Source organism: Lepus europaeus, chromosome 4 (assembly GCF_033115175.1).
Source record: "Lepus europaeus isolate LE1 chromosome 4, mLepTim1.pri, whole genome shotgun sequence".
Taxonomy (NCBI): Eukaryota; Metazoa; Chordata; class Mammalia; order Lagomorpha; family Leporidae; genus Lepus; species Lepus europaeus.
Window position 1 is genome coordinate 81937081 of NC_084830.1, and position 25759 is coordinate 81962839.

The window sequence follows — 25759 nt, forward strand, 5'->3', positions numbered from 1 at the left end:
CTTCATAACAGGATGAAATGATTGCTTCACTTTGTTATTTATTTATTTTTTGTATGCTTCTATTGAGGTCCTCTAGAATTCTATTAGCCTTTCTTGTATAGGCATAACACAGGTAAAGTAAAATTTGCCTATATTTATAAATGCTGGATTTAATCTATTTCTCTTCCTTTTTGAAAGTGCATGGCTAAGTATTAAATTACATCTTCTTAAATTCACTACATATTTCCATCCTTTTGGATCTTGAAATGTCTTACTCAGATAAAATATTATCTTGGTTTTAATAAGTTTTGGATTTTCCACTCAAACTTTCCTCTCCCCTATTTTGATAACCATTATGTGGAAAAGAAATCAACAAATTCCCAAATCATGGGTTTTCCAGGAATCACTTATTTACACCGACTTGGGTAACAGATGTTTCTGAGTCTCTGCTGCTCTATGCCATGTGAGAAAGTGTGTAGAAACCGTCACAGTTCTGTGCAAACACTGCTTCAGTTACCCAACCACAGAGCCATAGATGTGGAATCACTGTGACAAGTACACTGTTACCCAACTAAAGGAGAAGCAGTTTGAGGGAGGGAAAGTATCGGCTATTAAGTAAAAGAAAGTCTGTCTTGGGCCGGCGCCGTGGCTCAACAGGCTAATCCTCCGCCTTGCGGCGCCGGCACACCGGGTTCTAGTCCCGGTCGGGGCACCGATCCTATCCCGGTTGCCCCTCTTCCAGGCCAGCTCTCTGCTGTGGCCAGGGAGTGCAGTGGAGGATGGCCCAAGTGTTTGGGCTCTGCACCCCATGGGAGACCAGGATAAGCACCTGGCTCCTGCCATCGGATCAGCGCGGTGCGCCGGCCGCAGCGCGCTACCGCGGCGGCCATTGGAGGGTGAACCAACGGCAAAAGGAAGACCTTTCTCTCTGTCTCTCTCTCACTGTCCACTCTGCCTGTCAAAAAAAAAAAAAAAAAAAAAAAAAAGAAAGTCTGTCTTTCACACAGTGGCGTTATTCACCATCCTTGTTCAAGCAACCTCTGTTCATACATGGTTTCAAATTGTGATCTACACAATTTCTTTCAATAGATGATGCCCAGAATGATGGCTCTCATCCCAGCTAATAAATTGTTTATCTTTGTTGAATGGCAAATAGCAATGGGACAATTCTGAAAGACTGACCATGAGGAACCAAACATAACATTTCCCCTCCCCACTCCCAGTCTCCATTTCCATACTTGAGAATATGACCCTAATAGCTTTACTTTGAACACAAAATAATTTCATTTACCTAGTCACACAATGAACATTTGATATAACCACAAAGTATATCATGAAATATTTGAAATTAATTGGAAAATAATAGCAAACATTGCTTTTCAAAAAAGTCTAATATAAAAAATGAAGCTAAAAGAAGCACCTTGCTCCATTTAGCTGAGTCAAAATACATTCTAGCAAAATTAATCAACTTCTCTCTGATAACAAATGTCTTTGACACTTCCAGAGTTCTCTGGAATTGTAGTTTTAGTGCATTATCCAGGGAGAAATCACTTGCCTGGGGCTTTGTTGTCCAGATCACTCTTGGTGGTAATCTCTCCATTCAGTGGCTTTGCCTTCTCACAAGCAGCTTAACACTTGTGCTAAAGTAAACATTTCTCTTGGGTCCTCTCTCCAACACTGAAAGCCAGCTTAACCTCAAGGGCAAGCAGGGGAGTGATTTCAGTTATTTCAGCTATCATTATCTCAGTGGTGTAGCAGGCAACCCTACCAAAGGCTTCATTCTAAGTTTGATAGCCACATTTTGCTTTCCTGCTATTATCCACCCTCAAAAGCTCTCTCTCTCCCTCTCTCTCTCTCTCTCTCTCTCTCTCTCTCTCTCTCGCTTTCTCACTTTCACTCTTGCTCTCTCTGATTTCATCCCTTCCTCCCTCTCTCTCTCTCTCTCTCTCCCTCTCTCTCTCTCTCTTCACTCCCTTCTACCATTCCGTACTTCTCTTTCTCCCTTTCTTCCCCCCAACTTTGGAATTTGCTCTACTTTGTGTCATTAAGGTTCTATGGCTGTGATTTAGTTTTTCTGATGCCAAATGACAAATGGTTCCATCAAACTCTGATTTGAAGCAGACCCTACCATTCATTCTCCAAAGAAGGACCCCATCATTTCATCCACTATTCCATAGTACTGGAGTTATTTCTTAAAGTCAGTGGTAGACTTGACTTTGCGGAATAGCACATGATTGTGAGTCTATATAGGAATTCTTAAATGGATATTTTTTGAAGAAAGTATTTTTAAACAGTTCTAAGTAATTTTACCCAGGCTTTTTGTTCTATCAGTAACTTCAAGTATCAAGGAAATTACCCAGGGGAGCTCCAAGTTGGACTTGAATTATGACTTCACTCCCTGCTTTGTGATCTTGAATGAATTTTGTCTTCTCAGTGTAAGATGGAGGTATGAGAGTGACCACATCCGAGAGGTGAGAGTAATGAAAATAAATGAGCATTTGATGAACTAATGCAAGTAAAATATTTCACTCAGTGACACCTGGATATAGTGCTAAATTTTTTAGTTATTATTATTATTCATCATTTACAGATAAGAAAAATAGGTGCAAAAATAATAAGTCAATTTAGATACTTAGCCACAAAGTAGGACTTGAATTCAAGCCCAATCATAAAACTTGTGAGATAGAACTGTATATACTGATTTATGATGTAATCTGGTATTAAGTGAAAGACTTACACTTCAAAATTGATGAAGATAAATATTTTTAAAAATGTAAATATGTGATGAAACTGTTCCACATGAAAGCCAGACTAATTGCCTAACTTTATAATCTTGTAAAATGTAGAAGTAACACAGAAATTTCTATCTGTTTACAATTACTTATATAGCATTCAGTGCAATATACAAGAGAACTTCAAAAAGTTCATGGAAATGGAATTAAAGGGCAAGTTTATTTTGATGCAAAAAATTTTAAATCCATGCTCATTGGGGTCTTCAAAATTTCATATCAATGCATATTATAAAGAAATCATGTGTCTATGTCAAAAATTTTGCACCCAAATAAACTTAGCTTTTAACTCTATTTTTCCATGAATTTTCTTAAAGTACCCTCACATTTGTAGTTCTTTCAACTGTGGAAAGCAATATGAGGTTTCTTGCTACTATAACACCCTCAATAATCTTGGCAAGGCATCTTAATGAATATTTGTAAGAAATATTTCTTCTGTTCAGCTGTAAAACTTTTGAAATTCAGAATTATCCAAGCAGGCAACACGATTGAACTCACTGGGAACAATTAATGTTGACTGAACCAGATAAATAAGTCCTTTAAAAATAAACAAATGAATCTTTCTTTTATCTATCAAAATGAATAAATAATAAATATCTCTCTACTCTGATAATAAGTTTTCCACAACTTACACAACTAAAAATATAAAGAAACCAATAAACATTTCTGTTATTTTTGATGTGAGCTGTTTTTTAGAGTAAACCAAACATTCAATGTGCAGTTCCTGCCTATATGTACTATAACCTACATTTAAATATATAATGCATTTCTACTGGAATGTGATGGGTCTGAGCACTGACTGACTACTCATGACCAGGAAGAAAGACATCAGAGAACACAAATTACTTGCAGTGAAGACAGACACTTCCATAAAATTTGTCTCACATTAGGCCTGCATTGTACATACAGAGCCTCAATACACATGTCCACTGAGGATTCAAAACTGGGCCACACTGAATGGAGACAGGCTTTAAAGGTCATAGACACACTGCATCTCAAATACCTAGTTTGAAAATCAAGAAGAATGTGAAATATCTCACTGATATTTCCTTAAATTACAAACTGATACACTAGGTTCAATATGAGTGGCCTTCAAAACAGTTTGTGGGAAAATGGAATTAAACATAAATTTATTTTGGTACCAAAAATTTTTAAATTCATGTATAACTTTTTCTTAATGCACATTTCCATGAACTTTTTGAAGACCTCTCACAAAACACATTAAAATTACTTTTTATTTTTGTTATGTGGCTGCAACACAACTTAAAATTACATTTGTGGCTCACATTGTATTTCCTTTAAGGTTGGTATGGAACCTCATTACCTGATTATGTTTGTGGTTAAGCCTAGAACAATCTAATCTTCCTTGAGAAACTCACACTCATTTTAAAGAATCTCAGTGACAACATCGCTGTCTCTCATCATGGAACTTCCCCATCCTAAGCCCTTACTGCATATTAACCAGTTTTAGTTTCACTTAGTAGCACATGGCACTGTATGATTGAGAGCTGGACTGTCAATGTGGTTTCTTGAATTCTAACTGGAAATAAACTTCATTGGATTATACTCCATCTATTATCATTTAGCTGAGGTGAAACTGACATTTAATTTTGTCTGTTAATGAATAAATATTATGAATAAAACTTAAGGAATTAGCAGTTGTCTCTGCTGGTCCATCCCTCAAAGTTTTTGCTCATACTGTCCTTTTCAATCAAATTATTATGTCTCTTACTTTTTTGATGAGGATAACTGCCTAGCTTATTTTTTTAAGATTTTATTTATTTATTTATTTGAGAGGTAGAGTTACAGAGAGAGGGAAAAACAGAAAGTTCTTCCATCCACTGGTTCACTCCCCAAAAGGCTGCAAAATCTGGAGCTGGGCCAATCCAAAGCCAGGAGCCAATAGGCTCTTCCGGGTCTCCCATGCAGGTGCAGCGGCCAAAGTACTTGGGCCGTCTTCCACTGATTTCCCAGGCCATAAGCAGAAACCAGAATCATAAGAGGAGCAGCCAGGGCACAAACTGGCACCCATATGGTATGTTGGCACCACAGGTGGAGGCTTAACCTACTATGCCACAGTGCCAGCCCCACTGCCTAGCTTTTTAAGACAGGTAGTTTTCTCAGCCACTACCTATGTTTCCCTCCTGTGTGACATTATAGTACCCAGTGCAAATTGTTATGGTAACATGTAGAGTGGTATAATGTAACTTCCCCTTCAAGTTTAATAATCCTTAATAAATTACTTATTTCTTGAATAAAAAAAAACTGCTCTGTGAAGAAATAAAAACTACTAAAAAGATAAATTTGTTCCTTTGAACATTAAAGCATTAAATTAAATTAAATTAAATTAAAACATTAAAATTTATTTTATAACTACAGATTATTTTTCTATTTATCCCAAGGGCCCTCTGACAGTCACAGATAAACTGATGGAAGAGTGCAAGGCTAAAGTTGGGTCCCTCTTCTTGTCCTGAGTGTCATTAACTCAATATATGACTGTAGAGCACATCACCCAACTTCTCTGACTTCATGTAAAATGATGGATATTCATGGGCAAGATGACATGGTTAGCCGCATGTTTTCATGAATATTACCAGATTGGGTTGTAACCACCATTTGTTCTTAAAAATAATTCGATATCATTTTTCAAAATCTGCAACTCAAGACTTCAAGCTAATTTTCTTAAATAGTCTAAGTACCTTTCAACCTCAACAGTTGTTCCTATCTCCTTCTAGAAAAAACAAAGAAATATTGAAAACGCCAGAAGTTGCCCAGATATGGAAAACCTTTTCTAAAGTTAGTATGAGCCCCATACATCTAGGTTTCATGAGCAAAAAGGTTAACTTTCTAAAAATATTTCTCACTTCTATGAGTTTCTAAAGGTTTGATTTCCAATTGCCAGATGCTACAAACAACTGTTTTCCTGTGTTGTTAAAACAGTTTCCTTTGAGTACTGTATTGCTGCAAATGATCTGTGCTCTGGTCACAATTTCCTGATGCAGTGTAACTCTCACCAATCTCTCTTAAATCCAATTTATAGTCACCAAGGTTACTCCCGAGCTGCACAGCAAATCTAATCAGCACTCAGTAACTCTTGGTTGCTGCATCTGAAATCAGTTTGAAACTTTTGGAAGACTTCAGTGCACACCTTATATATTTTTAGAATTATCATTTACAATCCTACAATTGTTCATCATTATTATCATCACCACCAAACTCAATAACCACCATTTATTGAGCTTTCACCACTTGCCAAATTTTGCACTATGTATGCTACTGTATCTTTGCTTAATCATCACAATAACTTTTTGAGATGGATATTGCTCATTTTATTTTGCATATTAGAAAACTGAGCCTTAGAAAAGTGCACTAATTTTCTTTTGATTCCACAATCAGTTGTGGAGCTAGAATCAAAACCAAGATCTGACTCTATAATTCATGTTATTAAACACTAAACTACTGTACAAGAAATGCCTACAACTTGGTGAGAAAAAAAAGTTCATATTCATATCCAAATTATTGACTTTCAAGTTGTAATAGATGCATTTCTTCCCTTGGTATTATTGAATCCAAAAGTTCACATAATCATCAATTTTTTATAAAAATTGTTTTAGGCACAGTGAAGTTACTGAAATCACAAAATAGATCTTTAGTGAGAAAAAACTTCAATAATTATAGAATCTAGAAGCATGTCTAATTGCCAGTAGAGTATTTAATCATATTTCAAGATTCTTCCTTCCAAACACATAGCATTGACTCAAGTACCCAGGACACTTGTTCAGAACTGCAATCAGTCAACACTGAAAGCTGATTAGATTGGAGAAAGGCTGCACATTAAAAGTAACTGAGAATAGAACTCAGCTGCCAGAAGACAGATCTATCCAGGAACATGGACATACTGAGAAAGAAATGGGAAAAGGGAGCCAAGGAAGGACATGATGAAGCTGGCAGCTGCAATTGGACTTTCTGCTTAATTTACTTATGAAGCTGTTTGCTGTTCTTTATGAAACTATGCATTCTAGCCATATTAACTCGCCCAACCTGGTTTTCTCGTCTGTGCAATGAGGATAAATGATTGCTATATTTTCCAAAAGGGAACATATATAATAATAAAGTGTTTGAGCTCTTTGAAGGGGAAATTGCTGAACTTAGAAGCATGTTAATTACCAATACTTCCCTTAATATGAGATTTTTGAGAATAAACAATGGATTCACTGCTTTATCTGATGACAGAGATAGTTCATGTTTACCCAGCTGGAGAAAGCTAAAGGGGAGACTATAAACTCAGAAAATGTATACAGAGCCTATATGTACACTAAAAATAAATTATTGATTTTACTGACAATTGACAAAATAATTCCTTTATATGTCCCCAAAGTTGTATTTATGAAATGCATGAAGTTTGTATACTTAAATAAAAGGTTTCTCAGGGAAAAAAAATGTCACCTGAGTATATTTGAAGTGTCAAAGCCTTTAAGGTCAGAATTAGTGTGCATTGTGCCCAAATCCTGCATTGGAACCCTAGGCATCAGAGTGAGATCTAGAGATTCCCCAGTGCGTATCTGAACGAGACAACTATCCTTCTAATTATTAAATATTTGGTATATGCGAGTTTGTTGAGTTCTGGGGGAATGGAATGTATTTTTCTCTTGGTTCAGGTGTTTATGATGGTCAGGAGTATTAAATTCATGCATTTCTAACATGTGAATATTTCCGGAAAGCTTTTTTCTACTACCAATTATAACTTAAAATAGCAACACTGAAAATGACTGCAGGTGTTTATACCACCTGCTTCAAATGGAGTCATTTTCATTAAAATTAGACTGGCACAAAGAGCCTAACAGGGAATAGCTCTCTGATTAGGAAAATCTGTCTTTGTATTTGGGAAATATTTGGGGGATGGAAACATTTCAGAAATTCAAAGTTGGAAAAACTGAGGCCAAGCTGCTTTCTCATTTATCATTTTATCCATATTCATGTTGGTAGCATATGTTCTTTTAAAAGATTTGAGATATACTACTAGCTAAATTAAGAAGGAAAAATAACCCTTGCCTTCAAGCGACTCATATGAAACAGAAACTGGTGACCTATATATAACTTCCAGCAGCTGTCCATCCATTCATTCCATGGTAATGCCAAGACCCAGCAGTCAAGGCAATGGCTGGCACACAAGCAGAGAGTCAGAATTGTACATTATTAAATTAAAAAAAAAAAGTATCAAGTCCTTATTTGTGACAGACATTAGTCTAAGTGCTGGGCTACAAGACTGCAACCAGATAAAGCTGTGTTTACAGAGCTGATGGAGGTGACACATTCAATGAACCTGTGTGCAAATGGAAAGTTAGGAACATTGTAGTGCTTAGAAAGTGAATGAATTGGCCGGTGCGGTGGCTTAACAGGCTAATCCTCCGCCTTGCGGCGCTGGCACACCGGGTTCTAGTCCCGGTTGGGGCATCGGATTCTGTCCCGGTTGCCCCTCTTCCAGGCCAGCTCTCTGCTATGGCCCGGGAAGGCAGTGGAGGATGGCCCAAGTCCTTGGGCCCTGCACCCCATGGGAGACCAGGAGAAGCACCTGGCTCCTGGCTTCAGATCAGCACAATGAGCTGGCCGCAGCGGCCATTGGAGGGTGAACCAACGGCAAAAAGGAAGACCTTTCTCTCTGTCTCTCTCTCTCTCACTATCCACTCTGCCTGTCAAAAAAAAAAAAAGTGAATGAATCTAGGTGACATAATAGGCAGGGTCCAGGAGAAGGGGCTAGTGCTACTTTAGTGAAGATGCACCTGCACAAGATGAATCTCTAGTAAGGCTGTGCATCAGTGGTGTGACCAGTCATCCCCCTCATCCTGTCTGCCACATGGAACAACAATGAAGTGTTGCCTTCCAGCTACTGATCCACACTTACTTTATAAGTTCCTTCATTTTCAGCACTGCAATTAATTATTCAACTCAAAAGATATTTTTTAAAATTTGTACTTATTTGAGATGCAGAGAGAAAAAGGGCTCCCATCCACTGGCCCATTCCCTAAATGCCCACAATGGTCAGGCTGGAGCCAGGAGCCACAAACTCAATCTACATCTCCTATGGGGCTGGCAGGAACCCAATTACTGGAGCTATTACTGCTGCCTCCCAGGGTTTACATTGGCAGGAAGCTGGAGTCAGGAGCTAGACCTGAAGCTGGGAATTGAACCCAGGCCCCCTGATGTAGGATATGGACTTCTTAACCACTAAAGCAAATGCCCACTCCCCAAAGATGTTCAATGAGCAGTTACTGTGATTTAGTTTGGATCCTTGTTTTCTTTGTTCAAGTTTATTTTCATAATAACATAAAAGTCTGATTTTACAATATTGCATTCAGGCCAGTAGCACTGAGCTATGATTTGATTTTTGTCAAATGTCAAAGACTCGCCGGCGCTGCGGCTCAATAGGCTAATTCTCCGCCTTGCGGCGCCGGCACCCCGGGTTCTAGTCCCGGTCGGGGCGCCGGATTCTGTTCCGGTTGCTCCTCTTCCATTCCAGCTCTCTGCTATGGCCCAGGAGTGCAGTGGAGGATGGCCCAAGTCCTTGGGCCCTGCACCTGCACGGGAGACCAGGAGAAACACCTGGCTCCTGGCTATGGATGAGCGCAGTGCGCCGGCCACAGCGCGCCAGCCGCAGCAGCCATTGGAGGGTGAACCAACGGAAAAAGGAAGACCTTTCTCTCTGTCTCTCTCTCTCACTGTCCACTCTGCCTATCAAAAAATTTTTTAAAAGTTTTTAAAAATTTTTAAAAAAATGTCAAAGATAACCAGAGATTCTTGTATGAATTCCTGACTTAATTTTTTCTCATGATAATATTTCTATTAACATTGTCTCCTATTTGTTCATTCATAATTCACTCAAAGAATTATGTATGTGGGTTTTTATTTTTGGCCTGTCTCTGAGCTAAGCATGAGAAGCCAAAGTAAGTTAAAAGCAAACATCCTTTCTGTGCATTGACTCTCTATTTCCAAAGCTAGGCCCTTTGCCTGTATTCTTGCTACCATTCCCACTGGCCTCCTTGCAGGCATTGGTCCACCATTTATCCTCTTTCCTACATATCAACCTGTAGATTTAGGTTCAGGCTGACAGAGTGCTGTACATTTCTAATTCACTCATGTTGGTTAGTAACTGGTCTTTTCTCTGCCTCTTTGCTCTTCCCTCAAAGGTTGACACCAGTCTCCTTATGCAAGAGGCCACTTACAGCTTCACTTCCTTTTCTACAAACTGAGATTGCGTGGTCACACACTTCAATCTTTCTTTTGGCTAAACACTGATCTCCTTTAATCAAGTCTGAGCCCTGAATGACTGCAATAGTACTACTCCTCCGCGTTGGTGATAGAGTAGCTGAGAAATATAAGCCACACTGCACAGAAATATGGTAGTCACTGTAAAGCCATTATTACCACCTCTATGACCTTTAAAACTGAGTCTCACCTTCTATGCCTCCCTCAACGCAATTCCCAGCCCTTTCTGATTATCTACGAATTTCAGCCCATGCATCTTTGCCACCACCATACCTAAAAAATCTTCTGTAAATTACTGTAATCTCAGCCTTAGGACTTGACCTATTTCTCTGGGAAACTAGAAGCCAACAAATCCATGGACTCTCAACAGCTTCAGGTCACACATATACCAGTACCTATTGTTGTGAGGGGAGCTTCCTTCTCTTGGGATGGAAGAAACCTCTTCCACCCAGTTTCTGGGTACTAACCTGCCTCACCTGCTTGATGTTACCAATTATTCTCTCTGCTACCTCCTCTAATTCTCCCTCCTTCTTGGATCCTCACTACTAACTTGAAATATCTCAGCCTGCCTATTTTCAATAATATAGGGAAAAGAAAAAGAAAAATGGGAAGACAAAAACAAAGAAATAAGAAAAAATAAAAGAAAATTAATTGAAAGTCATTGGTGATGGCTTTAGTTAGAGCTGTGGTGGACTCATGTAGGTGAACATGACAACTCAGATTGAAGATGGGGTTGAGGATCAGAAGAAGAGAAAATAGACGCTTATTTTGTGAAGTTTGACTGTGAGAGGGGAAGGGACATTTGTGTCTGAAGAGGCTGTGAGGACCCAGATGGCTTTAATGTTGTTTTTCTTCACCAATGGATGCCTTTCAATTTCATCTTACTTGGCACCTCAGAAGCATACACTCTATCCCTTTGGCTTCTGCAATGCCACATTTGGTTTACTGCCTACCATTTTTGGATACTCCTTGGTGCCTTATGCCATATAAACTTGGAAATTCTTGCAGGTCAATACAGGCACCCATTTTTCTCATTGAGCAAAGTTCTCCTCCAGGCATGCATTCCCTTCTTCTTCTTTTTTCTTTAGCCAGAAACCTTTTATTTAAGGTATACAAACTTCATGCACTTCCAATATATAATTTTAGGAATATAGTGATTCTTCCCACCACTCCCACCCTTTTTTCTCCTCCCACTCCTATTCCCATTCTTATTTTTTACTTTTAAACAGCCCTTGTCTCAACTGTTGAGGAACAAATTTTTTTTTCATACTATTTGTTGAACTCTTCACTTAGTATAGAATTCATCTTATGAAAATAAGGTAAACCCTTCTTTGTTCTTTTGAATCATCATTTATATGTCCCCTCCAGGATTGTTTCCTGAACCTCAGAACCATGTATACCCATCTACCTATGTGATGACTCTGGCTAGATGCTACACTATCTTTCACACCAACCATGTCCAAGACTGAACTCACCATCTTCTCCCCAATCTTCTACAGAGTTCCATACCTTGGAAAACAGGACTGCTATTCATTCCATTATGCATGCCAGAGACTTGTCGCCATTCCTGAAATTGCTTTCCTTTATTCCCCATTTCCTTGATCATCAGGTCTTCTTGAGCTTGCCTGTTAAATATTTTTTAGTCCATCTTCTTCCAAATACCTCCACATTTATCCCCTAACCCTAGCTACCATAATTTCTCCCTTTCACTATTGCAATAGCCCTAGATAGTTTCCTTAACTGACTCTCCCTACACCAATTCATTCTTCTCTCAACAGACAGGGTGAGATTTTTAACAAACTCATATGTTCATTTCACTTTCCTTGCCTAAAATATTTCTGCAAATTTCCATTGCTCCTAAGATAATGTCCAATATAAGTCTGACTTCCAGGCATCTCTCTTTATGCCCTAGTCATAATCATTGCTGCTTTTTTTATTATAGAGCTGGGAATTTAATTTTCAGTGAGAAACATTTCTTTGGGAAGAAGTAAAAACTGGAACAAAATGGAAAACCTTATGCTCAATGCTGGAAAAGAAAGGATGGTAATATTTGTCATGTTTATCTAAAGTCTTTGCAGTTCGCTTGCTCAACCAGCTGCCATTTGACTCTACAGAAACCCCCCAAGGTCATATTAGACCATTACATCTGCTTTCGAGTTGACAAGGCTGAGATCATTGAGGCTAGTGACTTGCCAAATGTCTTATATGTAAAAAAAAAAAAAAAAAAAAAAAAAAAAAAAAAAAAAAAAACAAAAAAAACTATAGATAAAAAGTGCCTATATTGGGAAATAAAGACAAATAGAGAGAAATAGTGCAACCATAGCCTCAACTTCGCAAAGCTGAAGCAAATATGGTGGGATTAAGATGTGCTGCTTGGACATGGAGCTCACAGGGCCCATTTAAGCAGCTGCATACCAAAGTGAGGGGAACTTATTGGCACCCATCACCATGATAACAGGAGCCCAGAGGCACGTCCTAAGCAGGGCTGAGAAGGAGTTTTCAATAAAATGCTCAAAGTTCACTTAGGAGCTTGACATAAAAACTAATACACAGTTTGGACATCTTAAAGCCAAAATGGTATCTACAATGTGCCAAAGAGAGCACATAAACAAGACTAGTGTCTTCTAATACTAACTGATAGAATTAAGAAGGAGAGAACAATCCAACATGGGAAGTGGGATACACAGCAGACTCATAGAATGGCAGATGTCCTAAACAGCATTCTGGCCTCAGAATCAGCCCTTAAGGCATTCAGATCTGGCTAAAAAGCCTGTGAGAGTATTTCAAGCATGGAAAGCCATGACACTGGGGTGGGGGTGGGGGAGCTGCTATAATCCAAAAGTTGTACTTTGGATATTTATATTTATTAAATAAAAAAATTTAAAAATGGTATCTACAATGAAGTTTGCAGAAACCTAAAAAAGAATTCAAACACTGTATGGAAGGTTGTATATTGTTTTTCAGAATGATGTTGCAAAGAGATTTCAACCATGTATTATGTCAAATTCTTGTTTTTGTCCATACAATCATTAAAGCTTTATAAGAGAGATTTCATTGTTGGCTGAATGTTGGGCACAGACATCATCAATGTTGGGCAAAACATTTGTTTACCAACAGCAATGTGTCACAAGAATCAAATTTGCCTTGTCTTTCTTGCTTAAGCCGTATCTCTCTTTCTGAGTAATTGCCTCTGATTGTGGTGCTTCAGCAAACAGGAATCTTTTTCTGAACATACACTGTGAGTAATCAAACAGTTCATTTTCAAAACTACACCCAAACAGTTCATCCACATCTGTTCATTTCCCTCTAATTCAACCCTATTTCTTTGCTTTTCCAGTAGCCTGTAACTCTTTATCTAATAACTTTTCATGTGTTTCTTTAAAAAGAAGAGAAAATATGCCCTAGTACCCAATGTTTTAAGTAGGCACATTCATTTTCTCATTGACTAAATTCACTGTTGAGATTTTCTTTCACTCCATTTTAACATGGTTATATAGGATGTGCTCAGAAGGAGATGGTCCCCTTCATTTCTGCCACAGGAAAAAAAAAAAAAGCCGCACAAAAGCAGGAAATCCATTTCAGTCAGATGCATAAGTAATGATCAGGAGGTGCAACTATTTTTCTTCATTCTTTAAAAAATGTTAACAAAAACCTATAAGCATGTGTGCAACATTCTAGTATCAAATTGAAGACATAAAAGACTGGTCATTTATGGCTTACCTAGGAGGCTTTGTTTCTGACATGTATTATCTGTCAGGTATTAGTTGCCTGAGTAGCAGTGACACCCCAAAACTAAGATGTGTGAGGTGGGTGTTGAAACAGTGGTTAAGCTGTGGCTTGGGATGCCATGTCACATATCAGAATTCCTTGTTATGAGTCCCAGTTCCACTCCTTGTTTGTATGTTTTACTTATTTTTTATTTGAAAGGTAGAACAGTAGAGACAGGGAGAGAAAGAAAGAGAAAGAGATCTTCTGGTCTCTGTTTCACTCCTCAAGTGGTCACAACAGCCAAGGCTGAGCCAGGCTGAAGGCAGGAGCCAGGAGCTCCATCCTGGTCCCTCTCATTGATGCATGAATGTTAGGGTACTAAGCACTCAGACCATCCTCCACTGCATTCTCAGGCATACTAGCAGGAAGCTGAATTGGAAGTGGAACCCCCAGGACTCCAAGCAGCACTCTGACATAGGTTGCCAGCATCTGAAGTGGGAGCTTAGCCAATGTTACCACAATATTGGTTCCCCCAACTACACTTCTGATCCAGCTTCTTGTTAATATGAACCCTGGGAGGTTGTGGGTGATGACTGAAGTAGTTGGATTCTTGCTACTCATGGGGGAGACCTTGACTAAGTTTTGGGCTCCTGAATTCAGCCTGGCCTAGTCTCAGCTGTTGCAGGCATTTGGAGAGTGAACCAGCAGTTGGAGTCTCTCTTTCTCTCCCATTCTGCCTTTCAGAATGACTAATTAATTAATTTTTAAAAGCTAAGATGTACTATCCTGTTTCTGCTAAATACCGAACAACTTAGAGGACTGTAGAGACCATGCACCATTCCTTAAGGAATGATGCATTTGGTACTGATACTGAATGCAACAATCGCATGGAACCTCTGTTTTCAAGCACATAGTAAAGTGGACTCCTTGCCCTGGCTGCTCAGAAGAAAAGGGCCTTCCTGTTCCCATACTGCCAGCCTTGAAATTCTTTTCATTTGGATAGCATTTCGTCATGATATATTACCTCTACCAAAAATTAGTATTTACCCAGCAAATGCACAAATTCATCCCGTAAAAAGAAGACTGCATGCTGAAAGATCACCAAGGTCAAGGCCAAATCTACAGACAACTGAAAACAGTTAAACTAATTTTTACCACCCAGGCAGGTAGCAAGAGGGAACAACATGGCCTGCAGTTTTCTTCATACTCAGAAACTGAACTCAGTTCAGGCATTTGTCTCTCAACCATTCTTAGCTCCCTGTCAACCCCACCCAAATCAATGGCTCACAGTGTCTTGGTGACATCCTCTCACTTTTCCCTATGGGATCTTGGAGGGGTGTTTAGCACTCAAAGGAGGAAGGTGTTTTGTTAGAAGAATGAAAAGTATGCCCTCTGTGGCACCGCCAACCAAGGCTCCTACATACAAAACAGGGCTCAATAGAGTCTCTGAAAGTTCTGGCTGCTCTGTACTGGTTTAGGTTTCTTCCTTTGCAAATAGTTTCTGGATCCCTGGTAGGTTTAATGTGGTCTATGGTCAGGGTGTACCAACACCTTACCACAGGATTCCTGGAAATGAATTCAGTTTTAAACTTCTATGAGTGGCATTATCTTATGGTTTTAAAAATGCTGGGAAATAAACATCTTTAAATGCAAACACCCAAGGCAGAGGAGTCACTGCTATGCCAATTGAGGAAGTCAGCAAAGAACTTAGAACCAAAGTGCGAATAACTGTCCCTTTTACTGGGATGTTCTAGACACTGGTCTTTCAATATCGTGAAAGGCAGGCACCTGTGATCTCAGCCCAGAGGAAAAGCTCACTCAGCAGAACAAACAGGTGGGTGTGGTTATTGCTGTCTGCCTCAGATTCTACACATGATACTGGAACACCTCTCGGTCTCTCCATGTCTCTTCAAAGTCCTTCTGACTTTGCTTCTCCTCAGATTAGCTCTTTCGGATCTCGGTGGCTGGGACAGCTGTGTCACGACAGAGGAGAAACCTCATGACCTCATGACATGTAGTTCTGCTCCATTCAGCTGTACAAGGATGTGCTTTTGTGCTTTTCTGAGCTTCTGAAGGACTCAGGGCTTTTGTGTCATTGTCCTGGAGTTTCTCTTTCAGTGCCAACAAATGTTTATTTGGTAAATTCAGGAGCTGAATGAAGAAAACCACATAGCAGGTTTTGTGGGGTTTTCTTTTTCTTTCCTCCCATAAATAATCTCTTTCCTTGCATATCAAGGCTGCCAGGTTTGGCCCAAATTAAATTCAGAGATTTCAGAGCACACCAGGGAGGAGGTTTCAAGAAACAATGGAAATGTAAGTTATGATTCAAGGTTTAACCCAGTTGGATTTCTGAGAAATTTTGTCAGCTTCCTGACCTTCCACTTCAGTCATCTTCAGGAAAGAAGTGTACTGTGAGATGCCAACAGCTTCTTCCTAGAAAGAATCCTAGGGTAAAATAGGCTTGGGGAGGTAGATTTCCTCTACAGGGCTTCTCAGGATCTCGATAATGATAATTCAAGGGGAAAGTATTTTTTAAAACCTTAGTACTAGTGTGAAAAGGGCACATCTCTGCACCACAGGCTTATGTTTCTTTAATCTAAAATATTAAATCTGCCACATTCAAGACTCTGTGCTTTTGGAAAAGCTAACAGTATGAATACACAGAAAGATCCCCAGACTCAAAGGTGAGAGATCTGAGCTTTAGTCCTTCCAGTGATTTCATACAAGCAGTAATGGGCAGATATTTTTACACTATTTGCAATATTCCATAAAATTTTATAGAAATTAAATGTACTTCATCCATGAGGCTGAAACATAAATTAAAATTAACTAATTTTGTTTTTATTGAATTACAGCTCTTAGGGTAATTATATTGCAATTATTCTGGATTCCTTAACAAACACAGTGTCCTTGTATGTGTTTGATGTAGCCAGCATCTCTGAGCACACACACACACACACACGTATACATCATATACATGTGTATATGCAGGTATGTATAAATATACATACAGGATATATATATATATATATATATATATATATATATGAATATGTGAGGATACTTCAAAAAGTTCACAGGAAAATGGAATTAAAACATAAGGCACAGGGCCAGCACTGTGGCATAGCGGGTAAAGCCGCCTCCTACAGTGCTGTCATCTCCTATGGGCACCAGTTCTAGTCCAAGCTGCTCTACTTCCTATTCAGCTCTCTACTATAGCCTGGGAAAGCAGAAGAAGATGTCCCCTGTATCTGAATGGGAGACCTGGAAGAAGCTCCCGGCTCCTGGCTTTGGATCAGCTCAGCCATCTGGGGAATGAACCAGCAGATGGAAGACCTCTTTGTCTTTCTCTCTCTCTCTCTCTCTCCCTGTCTCTGCCTCTCCATAGCTCTGCCTTTCAAATAAATAATATTAAAAAAACCCATAAGACACATTTTCCATGATCTTTTTGAAATAACTCTGTATACACACTCACACACTTTCTATGGGACAGAAAACATTCTGAGAAGTGAAAATTCTGAAGACCCCCTAAATGACCTCTAAGGACCTCTCCCAGATCTAAAATTTCATAGCCCTTGATAGTAAGGGGAATGATAAAAATGTATTTTCATACAAAATTTTTGTGGAGGATATTTGTCCTGCAAACAGAGGCTGACTGGCTGCAATAGGAAAGCCCACAGGAACATGCTGAAACTCAGCCAAAAGTTGGCCTAAAACCCTTTCTGTCTCAGCCTGCACTGGCATGGACCAGGCCATTCTTGGGTGGTGGGGACAGAAGAGTTTGTCCTGGTCTGCACCACTTCTTTGGGAAGCTACCTCACCTCCTTTCTGTAACAACCATGTTCAGTCCAGAATTGTATCTCTGCCCTCCTGCCAGAGTGACACTTGCCCTGGTCCCAGAAGATGAGATGAGATGCAACCTCTCTGGCCAAAGTGATGTGTTCAGAGGCAGCACAGAGCCAGACCTTTCAGATTCCTTCCTTTTAATATTTCTCAGAAATACCAAGAAAAGATGCTCTTTATTTTTCTTATATCTTCAATTCCATTGCCAATAACTTCCATGAAGGACAAGCAAGATTAATGAATCAGTCAAACAATGAAATAAAATATCTGAGAGCACTTCGTGATCTTGAACATCTTAAAAGAGTGCCAATCATAACTCTTCCTGCTGAGTGTTACATCTAATAAGCTCTGTTAAAGACTCCTCACCTCTGGATGAACAATCTGAATTTAACTTCCTCTTCATTTATTTATTTATTCAAGAATCAGAGAGAGAGACAAACATAACACCCATCCACTGTTCTATTCCCCAAATGACAGCAATGGCGAGGACCTGGCTGGGCCAAAGGCAGGAGCTAGGAATTCAGCTCAGATCTCCCACACATGTGGCAGAGACTCAGTTACTTGAGCCATCATCTGCTGTTACTCAGGGTCTGCATTGGCAGGAAGTTGGAATTGGGAGCTTGAGCTGTGTATGGAAGCCAGGTATTCCAACATGGGATTCTCAATGAGTATCTTATCTACTTCTAATGTATCCGACTCCAGGAAATAGGTCAGGTTCCTTACCCTGAATCCAAACCATTTACATGATGTTTATCACCTGTAATATTAAATAACATGCAGGGATACTTCAAAACTTGGTAGAAAAATGGAGTTAAGGGGTGGGCACTATGGCACAGCAGGTTAAGCTGCTACTTTGATGCCCACATCCCATATCAGAGTGCCGAGGATGGAGTCCCACATCTACTTCTGATTCAGCTCCCTGCTAATCTGCCTGGGAGGCAGCAGATGATGGCCCAAATACTTGAGTTCCTGTCACCCATATGGAAGACCTGGATAGAGTTCTTGGCTCCTGGCTTCAATCTAACCTAACTCCAGTGCTCATGCTGGTTTGTTCTCTATCCCTTCCTCTCTCCCTCTCTCTAGGATTCTGCCTTTCAAGTAAATAAAATAATAAATAAGTCTTTTTTAAAAAGCATTTTAAAAAATAGAAAAACTGAGTTAAAAATAAGTTTATTTGGTGCAAAATGTATTTGAAACCCAGATATAGTTTTTTCATAACATATATATTTTATAAGCTTTTTGAAGACTCAGCATGTGCATGTATGATACACATATTACATATAACATGTGCACATATACATACATATGTATACATATGCTATGATTTGAATATCCTCTCCAAAACTCATGCTAAAACGTAATTGCCATTGTAACAGTAGTAAGAGGTGGAAATTTTAAGAGCTGATCAGTCTGTTCTCAGGAATGAACATTGTTCTGGGGGTGGCTGTGTTATGACATTGAGCTTCACTTCCAAGGTTCTCTGTTGTACCTACCCCCTTACTGTGTCTCAGGAGTGCATGTATCCATCTCCCAGGGCTCTCTACCACATTATCATGCAGCAAGAAGCCCTTCACCCAAGGCCAATCCTGTGATCTTGGGTCTCCAGACTCCAGAATTGTCAGAAATAAATCTATTTTCCAAGGGATAAATCTCTGTTCTTTCTAACTTACCCAGTCTCAGACACTCTATCATAACAGCAAAAAGTGGACATAGACAACATGTATTTGAAAACCTCTGCCTTGGTAGCTAATCATTCACCAGTTACTTCAAGATAGTGTTTTTTGTGTGTGTGCCCAGCTTTACAATGATGTCTGTGGCCATTTTAGATGCTTTACCAACAATAAAGGTTAGAACTAGAAATCAGTAAACATTGCCTAATTAAGACAAATATCACAAAATCTACACATTGATTAAAAGTCTGTGCACTTACTTCATGAGGCTAGTTTCAGGCCTGCCCTCCTAAATAAGCCTGTTATATAAATGATGGTTCCCATCTCAAGCCATTCCTTCCTCCTTGCTGGTGCAAAAGCTCTTTTTGTTCAGTCATGGAGTCTCCATCTGAGCCAGGGATAGACATCCACTTGGGAATTCACCAATTATATTGGGCAATTGGAGTAGAGGGATTGGGTTCTTATGGTCCCCACTGAGTCTATGGAAAAACATTCTTGCAGTCACTTTAATTTGAGATGTCTCATTATGTTAAATAACACAGTTTCCTTATTGTTTACAGAAGTTCATTGTAGGTTTTTCTCTTATTTGCAATAAAATAACAATAACTCATCTGAAGCTTATTCAGTGTTCTTTGTTGTACAATTTTAATCAATTTGGTCACCTACTCTCCAAGACTAAAACATATTCAAGTAATGAATTTAATAGGAGAAGTAGCAGGGTTTTTAGGAACAGTAAGGACAGCTGATGACCTGGACACAAGGAAATGGACTTCTAACATAAAATAGAAAAAAGAAAAAAAAAAATTTAAACCCTCTAGATCATTTATATTTGGAGCACACATTGCAAAAACCCATGAGACCAACGTTGTATTAAAGAGCAGAACAATATTGAAATTATTTTAAATAATTTTTTATCTAGACTGATAATTTATTACAATTTCTATTTAAGGATTGAGTCATAACTATCTTGCTAGAAGCACTCATTCACTGAGTTTCACATATCTTGGCGTTTACTCTGCATGTATACCAGAAAGCACTGCTAAGACACCTGCTTGCCACTCAATGGTGGTTGTGCTGAGTCCACATCATAAAAAATGATTAGGGGCCGGCGCTGCGGTGTAGTGGGTAAAGCTGCTACCTGCAGTGCCAGCATCCCATATGGGCACTGGTTCAAGTCCCGGCTACTCTACTTCCAAATTAGCTCTCTGTTATAGCTTGGGAAAGCAGTGGAAGATGGCCCAAGTCCTTGAGCCTCTGCACCCACGTGAGAGGCCTGGAAGAAGCTTCTGGTTCCTGGCTTTGAATTGCCACAGCTCCTGCCATTGCCACCAACTGGGAATTGAACCAGCAGATGAAGACCTCTCTGTGCCTCTTTCTCTCTTTGTGTAACTCTGACTTTCCAATAAATAAATAAACCCTTTTTTTAAAAAGAAAAAAGTGATTAGATCCTGAGGGCAGTCACAAAACCCCCAGTTAACTCCAAATGGACCTGAAGCATGCTGGGAGCCATGGAAGGATTAGGACAAGAGATGACGATAATGCCCCCTTTGGAAACGATGGTGACAATCCAGAGGACAGACCACTGTTGCACAGCTCAGAGCAGCAATTCACTTTCTAACAATGATTGCCATGTGCAGAGAACAGGATTCCCCCATACACTGCCTACCCATCTCTGATGGTGTGAAGTGAGACTTCTGTGCAGGAGAACCAGTCACAATTGGGACACTAGAGACATGAACTTTTAGGTCTCTTCTAATTTGATTTTTAATTTTCCCATGTCCCTATGGGTTCTGAGAGATCAAGAAGAAACTATGAACTGTGGCTGCCATGTTTGTCTATCAGTAAGGTGGCTGGTGGCAGACACATCCCAATCCCAGTGCAATCCTGCTGCTGTTTGAAATCCCCAGACAAGCATTCCAAGACACCATCACAAAGGGCAGAAGTGTGGACAGGACAGTTTGGTGGCTTTTGGTGGAGGACAGAGATGCATGCATCATTGCTTTTCCCCTCCAAATCCTCTGTGTGCTACGTCTTCCTCTGTGGGGGGTTCTGTGAGATTCCTTGTGGCTGAAATCAGTGATGCTTCCTCAGAACACCAGGGCAGACCCTCTTCTCTCCTTTATAGTAATAGTCCCATTCCATATCATTCTGTAGCTTTCTGTGAATATGTCTTCTCTTGCCTACTAGGATGAAAGATCCTAAAAGCAGGATTTATGAGAGTCTTGTTAAAGATAGCAGGAGCAAGATAGACTTGAATTTTCCCTGTTTCCCTGTGGAAGCTGGTCAGTTGGTTGAAGCAACTGGACAAAGGTACCAAGGATGAGTTTTGGAATTAATAGCTTTTATTCAACATTAATTCATTCATGTATTCAGCGAGCATAGACAGGTGTCTGCTCTGTGTCTATTGTGTGTTGATATTGGGCTGGATCCTTGGGGAGGGAAATATCTAATAAGGATTAGACAAGATCTTTTGCCTCCAGAGCTCTCTGGCTGATAATGGAGACCATCATTTTGTCTGACCCTCAGCATCAACTCAGAGCTGGAACTTGGAGTTGGGACATGTCTGGTCACTCAAATGAGATGTTATGCTGTGACAGACCACCTGGGGCAAGCAAAGCAAATTTGTGCTTCAAGTCACTTGATTTTAGAAGTTCAGACATATATGAAGGTATCATGGTCTTGTTGAATGTCTCTAGAAATAGAGGCATGTCACCTGAGGTGTCACTGTCCCTGCACATGGAGGCATTCAGAAGAGAGCGCTTAGGGTAGAAAGTCTGAGGAAAAGCAGGCCACTGCTGCTCCTTGTAGTAGACATGAACACAGGGGCCACATCCAGCCTGCTCAGTCTGAATACCATCTGCTGTGTGGTTTTAGATGGTAATTTAATGTCTCTGAACCTTAGTTTCTTCATTTGGAGCTGGGAATAACAAAAGAAGCTTTCTTGTGGTTATGAGGGGATTCAGAGAAGTAATGTAGGTAAGGGGCTCGGAACTGGGAGTTACCATTATTCTGTTGTCTGAACTGGGAGTGGATCAGGGCTGGGATCCTCCAATATCACTTATACCAGTAAGGTCAGTCCTTTCACCATAGAGACACAAGTCAACCTTTCAACCTATATGTCAACACTTCCCAGTGAAGGTCAACCACCAAAAGGGAAGTAAGTGAATTTCCAATCCCTTCCAGTTCCAACCAGGGGGCTTCCTAGAGGACAGAATTCAATCTCCATCCAGGTCTCCCATGGTGGATGGAAGGGACCCAAGTACTTAATCCACAGCCTGTTGCCTACTAGGGTGTGCATTAGCAGGAATCCCGAATCAGGAGCAGAGAGCCAGAACTCAGGGTCAGGTTCTCTAATACAGAATACAGGATGTGTGCATCCCACATCGCATCTTAACTGCTAGGCCAATGTCTGCCCATGTTTCCCCTTTGAAAGCCTGAGTTGTAGATCTTTCACCCTCAGAGCCCAGCTTGAATGTCACCCACTTCATAAATACATTGCCAAAAGTCTTGCTTGGAAGATTTGCCTGAGGCACATCTCTCTGTTCTTTTGGTGTATTATTCATATTGGTTTGCTCTATTTTCTAATCAGTGCTACAGCCAAGTGGATTCTCGATAAATGGCTCTGAACGAATGAATGGCAGGAACGTTTTCTAGCAGGCTGTTTTCCATCTAGTGAATCTGAAAAGTCTACCATCTCTTGTATATTAACACACTCCTGAGAGACCAGGGCTAATCAGGACATGAGTGAGGCCCTAGGCTTAAACTGTTCCTCTAATACCACAGGGACAGCTATATTTCTGGGCCAGCCAACCCCTATTTGCTTTCAATTCTAGTGAAATCAGCTGAGAATGTGTTGCGATTTGTTTTACTCAATTATATAACCCACAATAGGTCCAAATAAAAAATCCCATTGACCTTTGGCTGGAAGACTCTAATAACCCAGGCCTTACCTTTTCATCGGCTTGGGCGAGCATTCTCTCTCCAGATTGGAGGACGTATGCTTCACGTGCATTGCATTATAGGAAGTGTGAGTATAGTCATTCTCATCGCTGTAGTCAGGACCAAGTAACGTCCGGGCCCAAGTTCCCATGTCATAAGGAGGAAGGGTTCCTCCAAATTCAGAGGGCAAAAACTCAGGGTGTATTAGTTGGTGAAGGCTGTTTAAATTGTTTCCATGAAGGAAAATCTGGAAAGAAAAAAATTGTTACCAGTAAAATATTCGAAACATATGACACTAACATGACATTAATATAATGCACAATTTAGCAATGACAAATTGGATGCACTACTGGTGATCATGATGTTTAAAGAGGCATTCATTTGGTGCCTGTAGCTTAGTCTTCATAAGATTTAATTTATTGCTCAGAAAAGGGATTGAATTAATAGTCATTAAAAATGAAGTTTATGAATAGATTGGGTATTATTTGGCCATGGCCCAAATTTACACATAGAGACATCGCCTAATCATCCCTGCTGATGAAAGGAGCAGTGGCATAGATCATCCAAAACCCAGATCGTGCTTCACGTAGACCCCAGCCTGCCTTGTTCTCCCCTCCTACCATGCTCACCTTCTGTGTCCTCCCACCAGAGTCCTCCCCACCATGTTCAGTCTGGACCAAATGGCAGCTTCTTCCTTACCCTTCCCTCGTGATACTGACATCTCTGTTCCTCCCTGCCCACCTTCCAATAAACTCTTATCTGTTGACTTCTATTCTTTCCCTAATGTGTTCAGTCATGGCTTGCTTCCCCAGGGAGACACACCTAGGGAAAGAGGTGCTATTTTCTTACTCCTGTTATAGATTCCTCAGCTCACAGAGTGGTGTGGACATGAGGCAGAACAATCAGTTCTTGTTCTATAGAATTGAAAGCTATAACCAGAGAATGCATTGTGGGATGTTTTTGCATCAGTTCTCCACTGTATCTAGATTGGGAGCCAATACTTACAAATAAGTTTGCTTTTTCTGAGCATACAATGGATAGTTTTGGAAACTGGTCAGATAGGGGAGAAAAAAAAAACTAAATTACAATGATTTTCAGACACATCCCAAAATGGATAAACCATGAATAGGTAAGTACCACTGACTGCAATTCAGGAATTGACTAGAAAAGTTGATTTAAAATATGTCTGTATGACTCTGGTTCTCACATGTTTTCAAGTTACACCCAACTATATGGCCATCAATTATACATACAAGCATGAATCTCTCTCTCTTTCTCTCTTTCTTTCCCACCAGCCCACCTACCCACCCACACACACACCAGTTAGCCATCATGAAATTTAAGTGTGATTTTTTAAAAATATTTAAATATGGAACTCAGGAACTAACACTTACTATCTTGCTCTATATTGTGTACTGATTTTAACTCATGATGTAATGGTATCATTTATAGATGCAGTGGGAAAGAAGTCAGATTTTAAATTCTTTAGAATACTGTAGTTCTTTGGAAAACAATGTGCATTTTCTGACATTGGTGCTGTGTATGACTGAGTCTTAATAAGAATTAATCTCTTGACAAAATTCACTTACTCTGACTTTTACAAAACTCTTCAGAAGGTGCTGTAGTATTTGAAGCATCCTAGAGCTAAATGTTGTCCCTTGCATTTAGAATAAACACTTATACACATCTAGCCCACAAGTCTTAAAGGAGATGAAATACTACTAAAACTACTTGGAGCCCTGTAGGGTGGAAGAGCACAGAGGCAAGAGGCCAGAACTTCCTCTCATGCATCTGATTCTTCCTTGAGCCCAGAGCTCAGAAACTCACTTCTTTGGCACAGTAGTGATGTCAGTTGTGGGAAGAATTCCTACTGTCTCCACATTGAATAGAAGACGAAGGCACTGGATAGCCTGAAACTACATGGTAAACAAAATGTCTACTGAGCCCTGGGACAGACTGTAAAGTGTCTAAGAACATCTCTGCCTGCTGAGAGTGGTGAGGTATAGCCCCTAGTTCCATACTTGCTTGGGGACAAGGACATCACCCTTTCCATCCCATACTGAAATATCACCCAGGGACCTAAAAGCATCCAAAGTCTAGGAGTTAGGAAGCCTTTATGGGATGTGTATTTTGGAGGCAGGGAGGGGAGAGGATCTCTTGCTTCATTACTTCCCCTGAATACTCAGAGGTCTACCCTAACCCTAATCCTAAACCTACCCTGGTTGGATCCTTTAGATGTAAGGGCATACATGCAAAGTTTTGTAAGAATGATGCTCCCAGATTCCTTTGATGAATGCTGCTCTTGACCTAGGAGATGGCTGAAATCAGTAGATTGCAGAACTATTCACCACAACAAAGATATGGAAACAGCCTAGGTGTCTTTCATGGATGAATAAATATGAAATGGAATATCATTCAGCCTTAGAAAAGGAGGTCCTGCCATTTGCAGCAACATGGATGAACCTGAAGGACATCATGTCTAGTGAAATAAGCCAGCCACAGAAAGATAAATACTGCATGAACTCCCTGGCATGTGAGATCTGAAAACAATTGAAACCATGGGAGCAG

At 40.0% G+C, this 25759-nt stretch overlaps 1 protein-coding gene across 1 annotated transcript in view; it reads right to left on the minus strand.

Annotated features, from left to right (window-relative positions):
• The window catches only part of CLVS1 (clavesin 1), a 194248-nt gene that overhangs the window by 4351 nt on the left and 164138 nt on the right, over positions 1–25759 (minus strand). The window contains exon 4 of the mRNA XM_062189571.1: positions 23203–23438. Coding sequence (XP_062045555.1) covers positions 23203–23438 — 236 coding nt within the window. The remainder of the gene's footprint in view (positions 1–23202; positions 23439–25759) is intronic.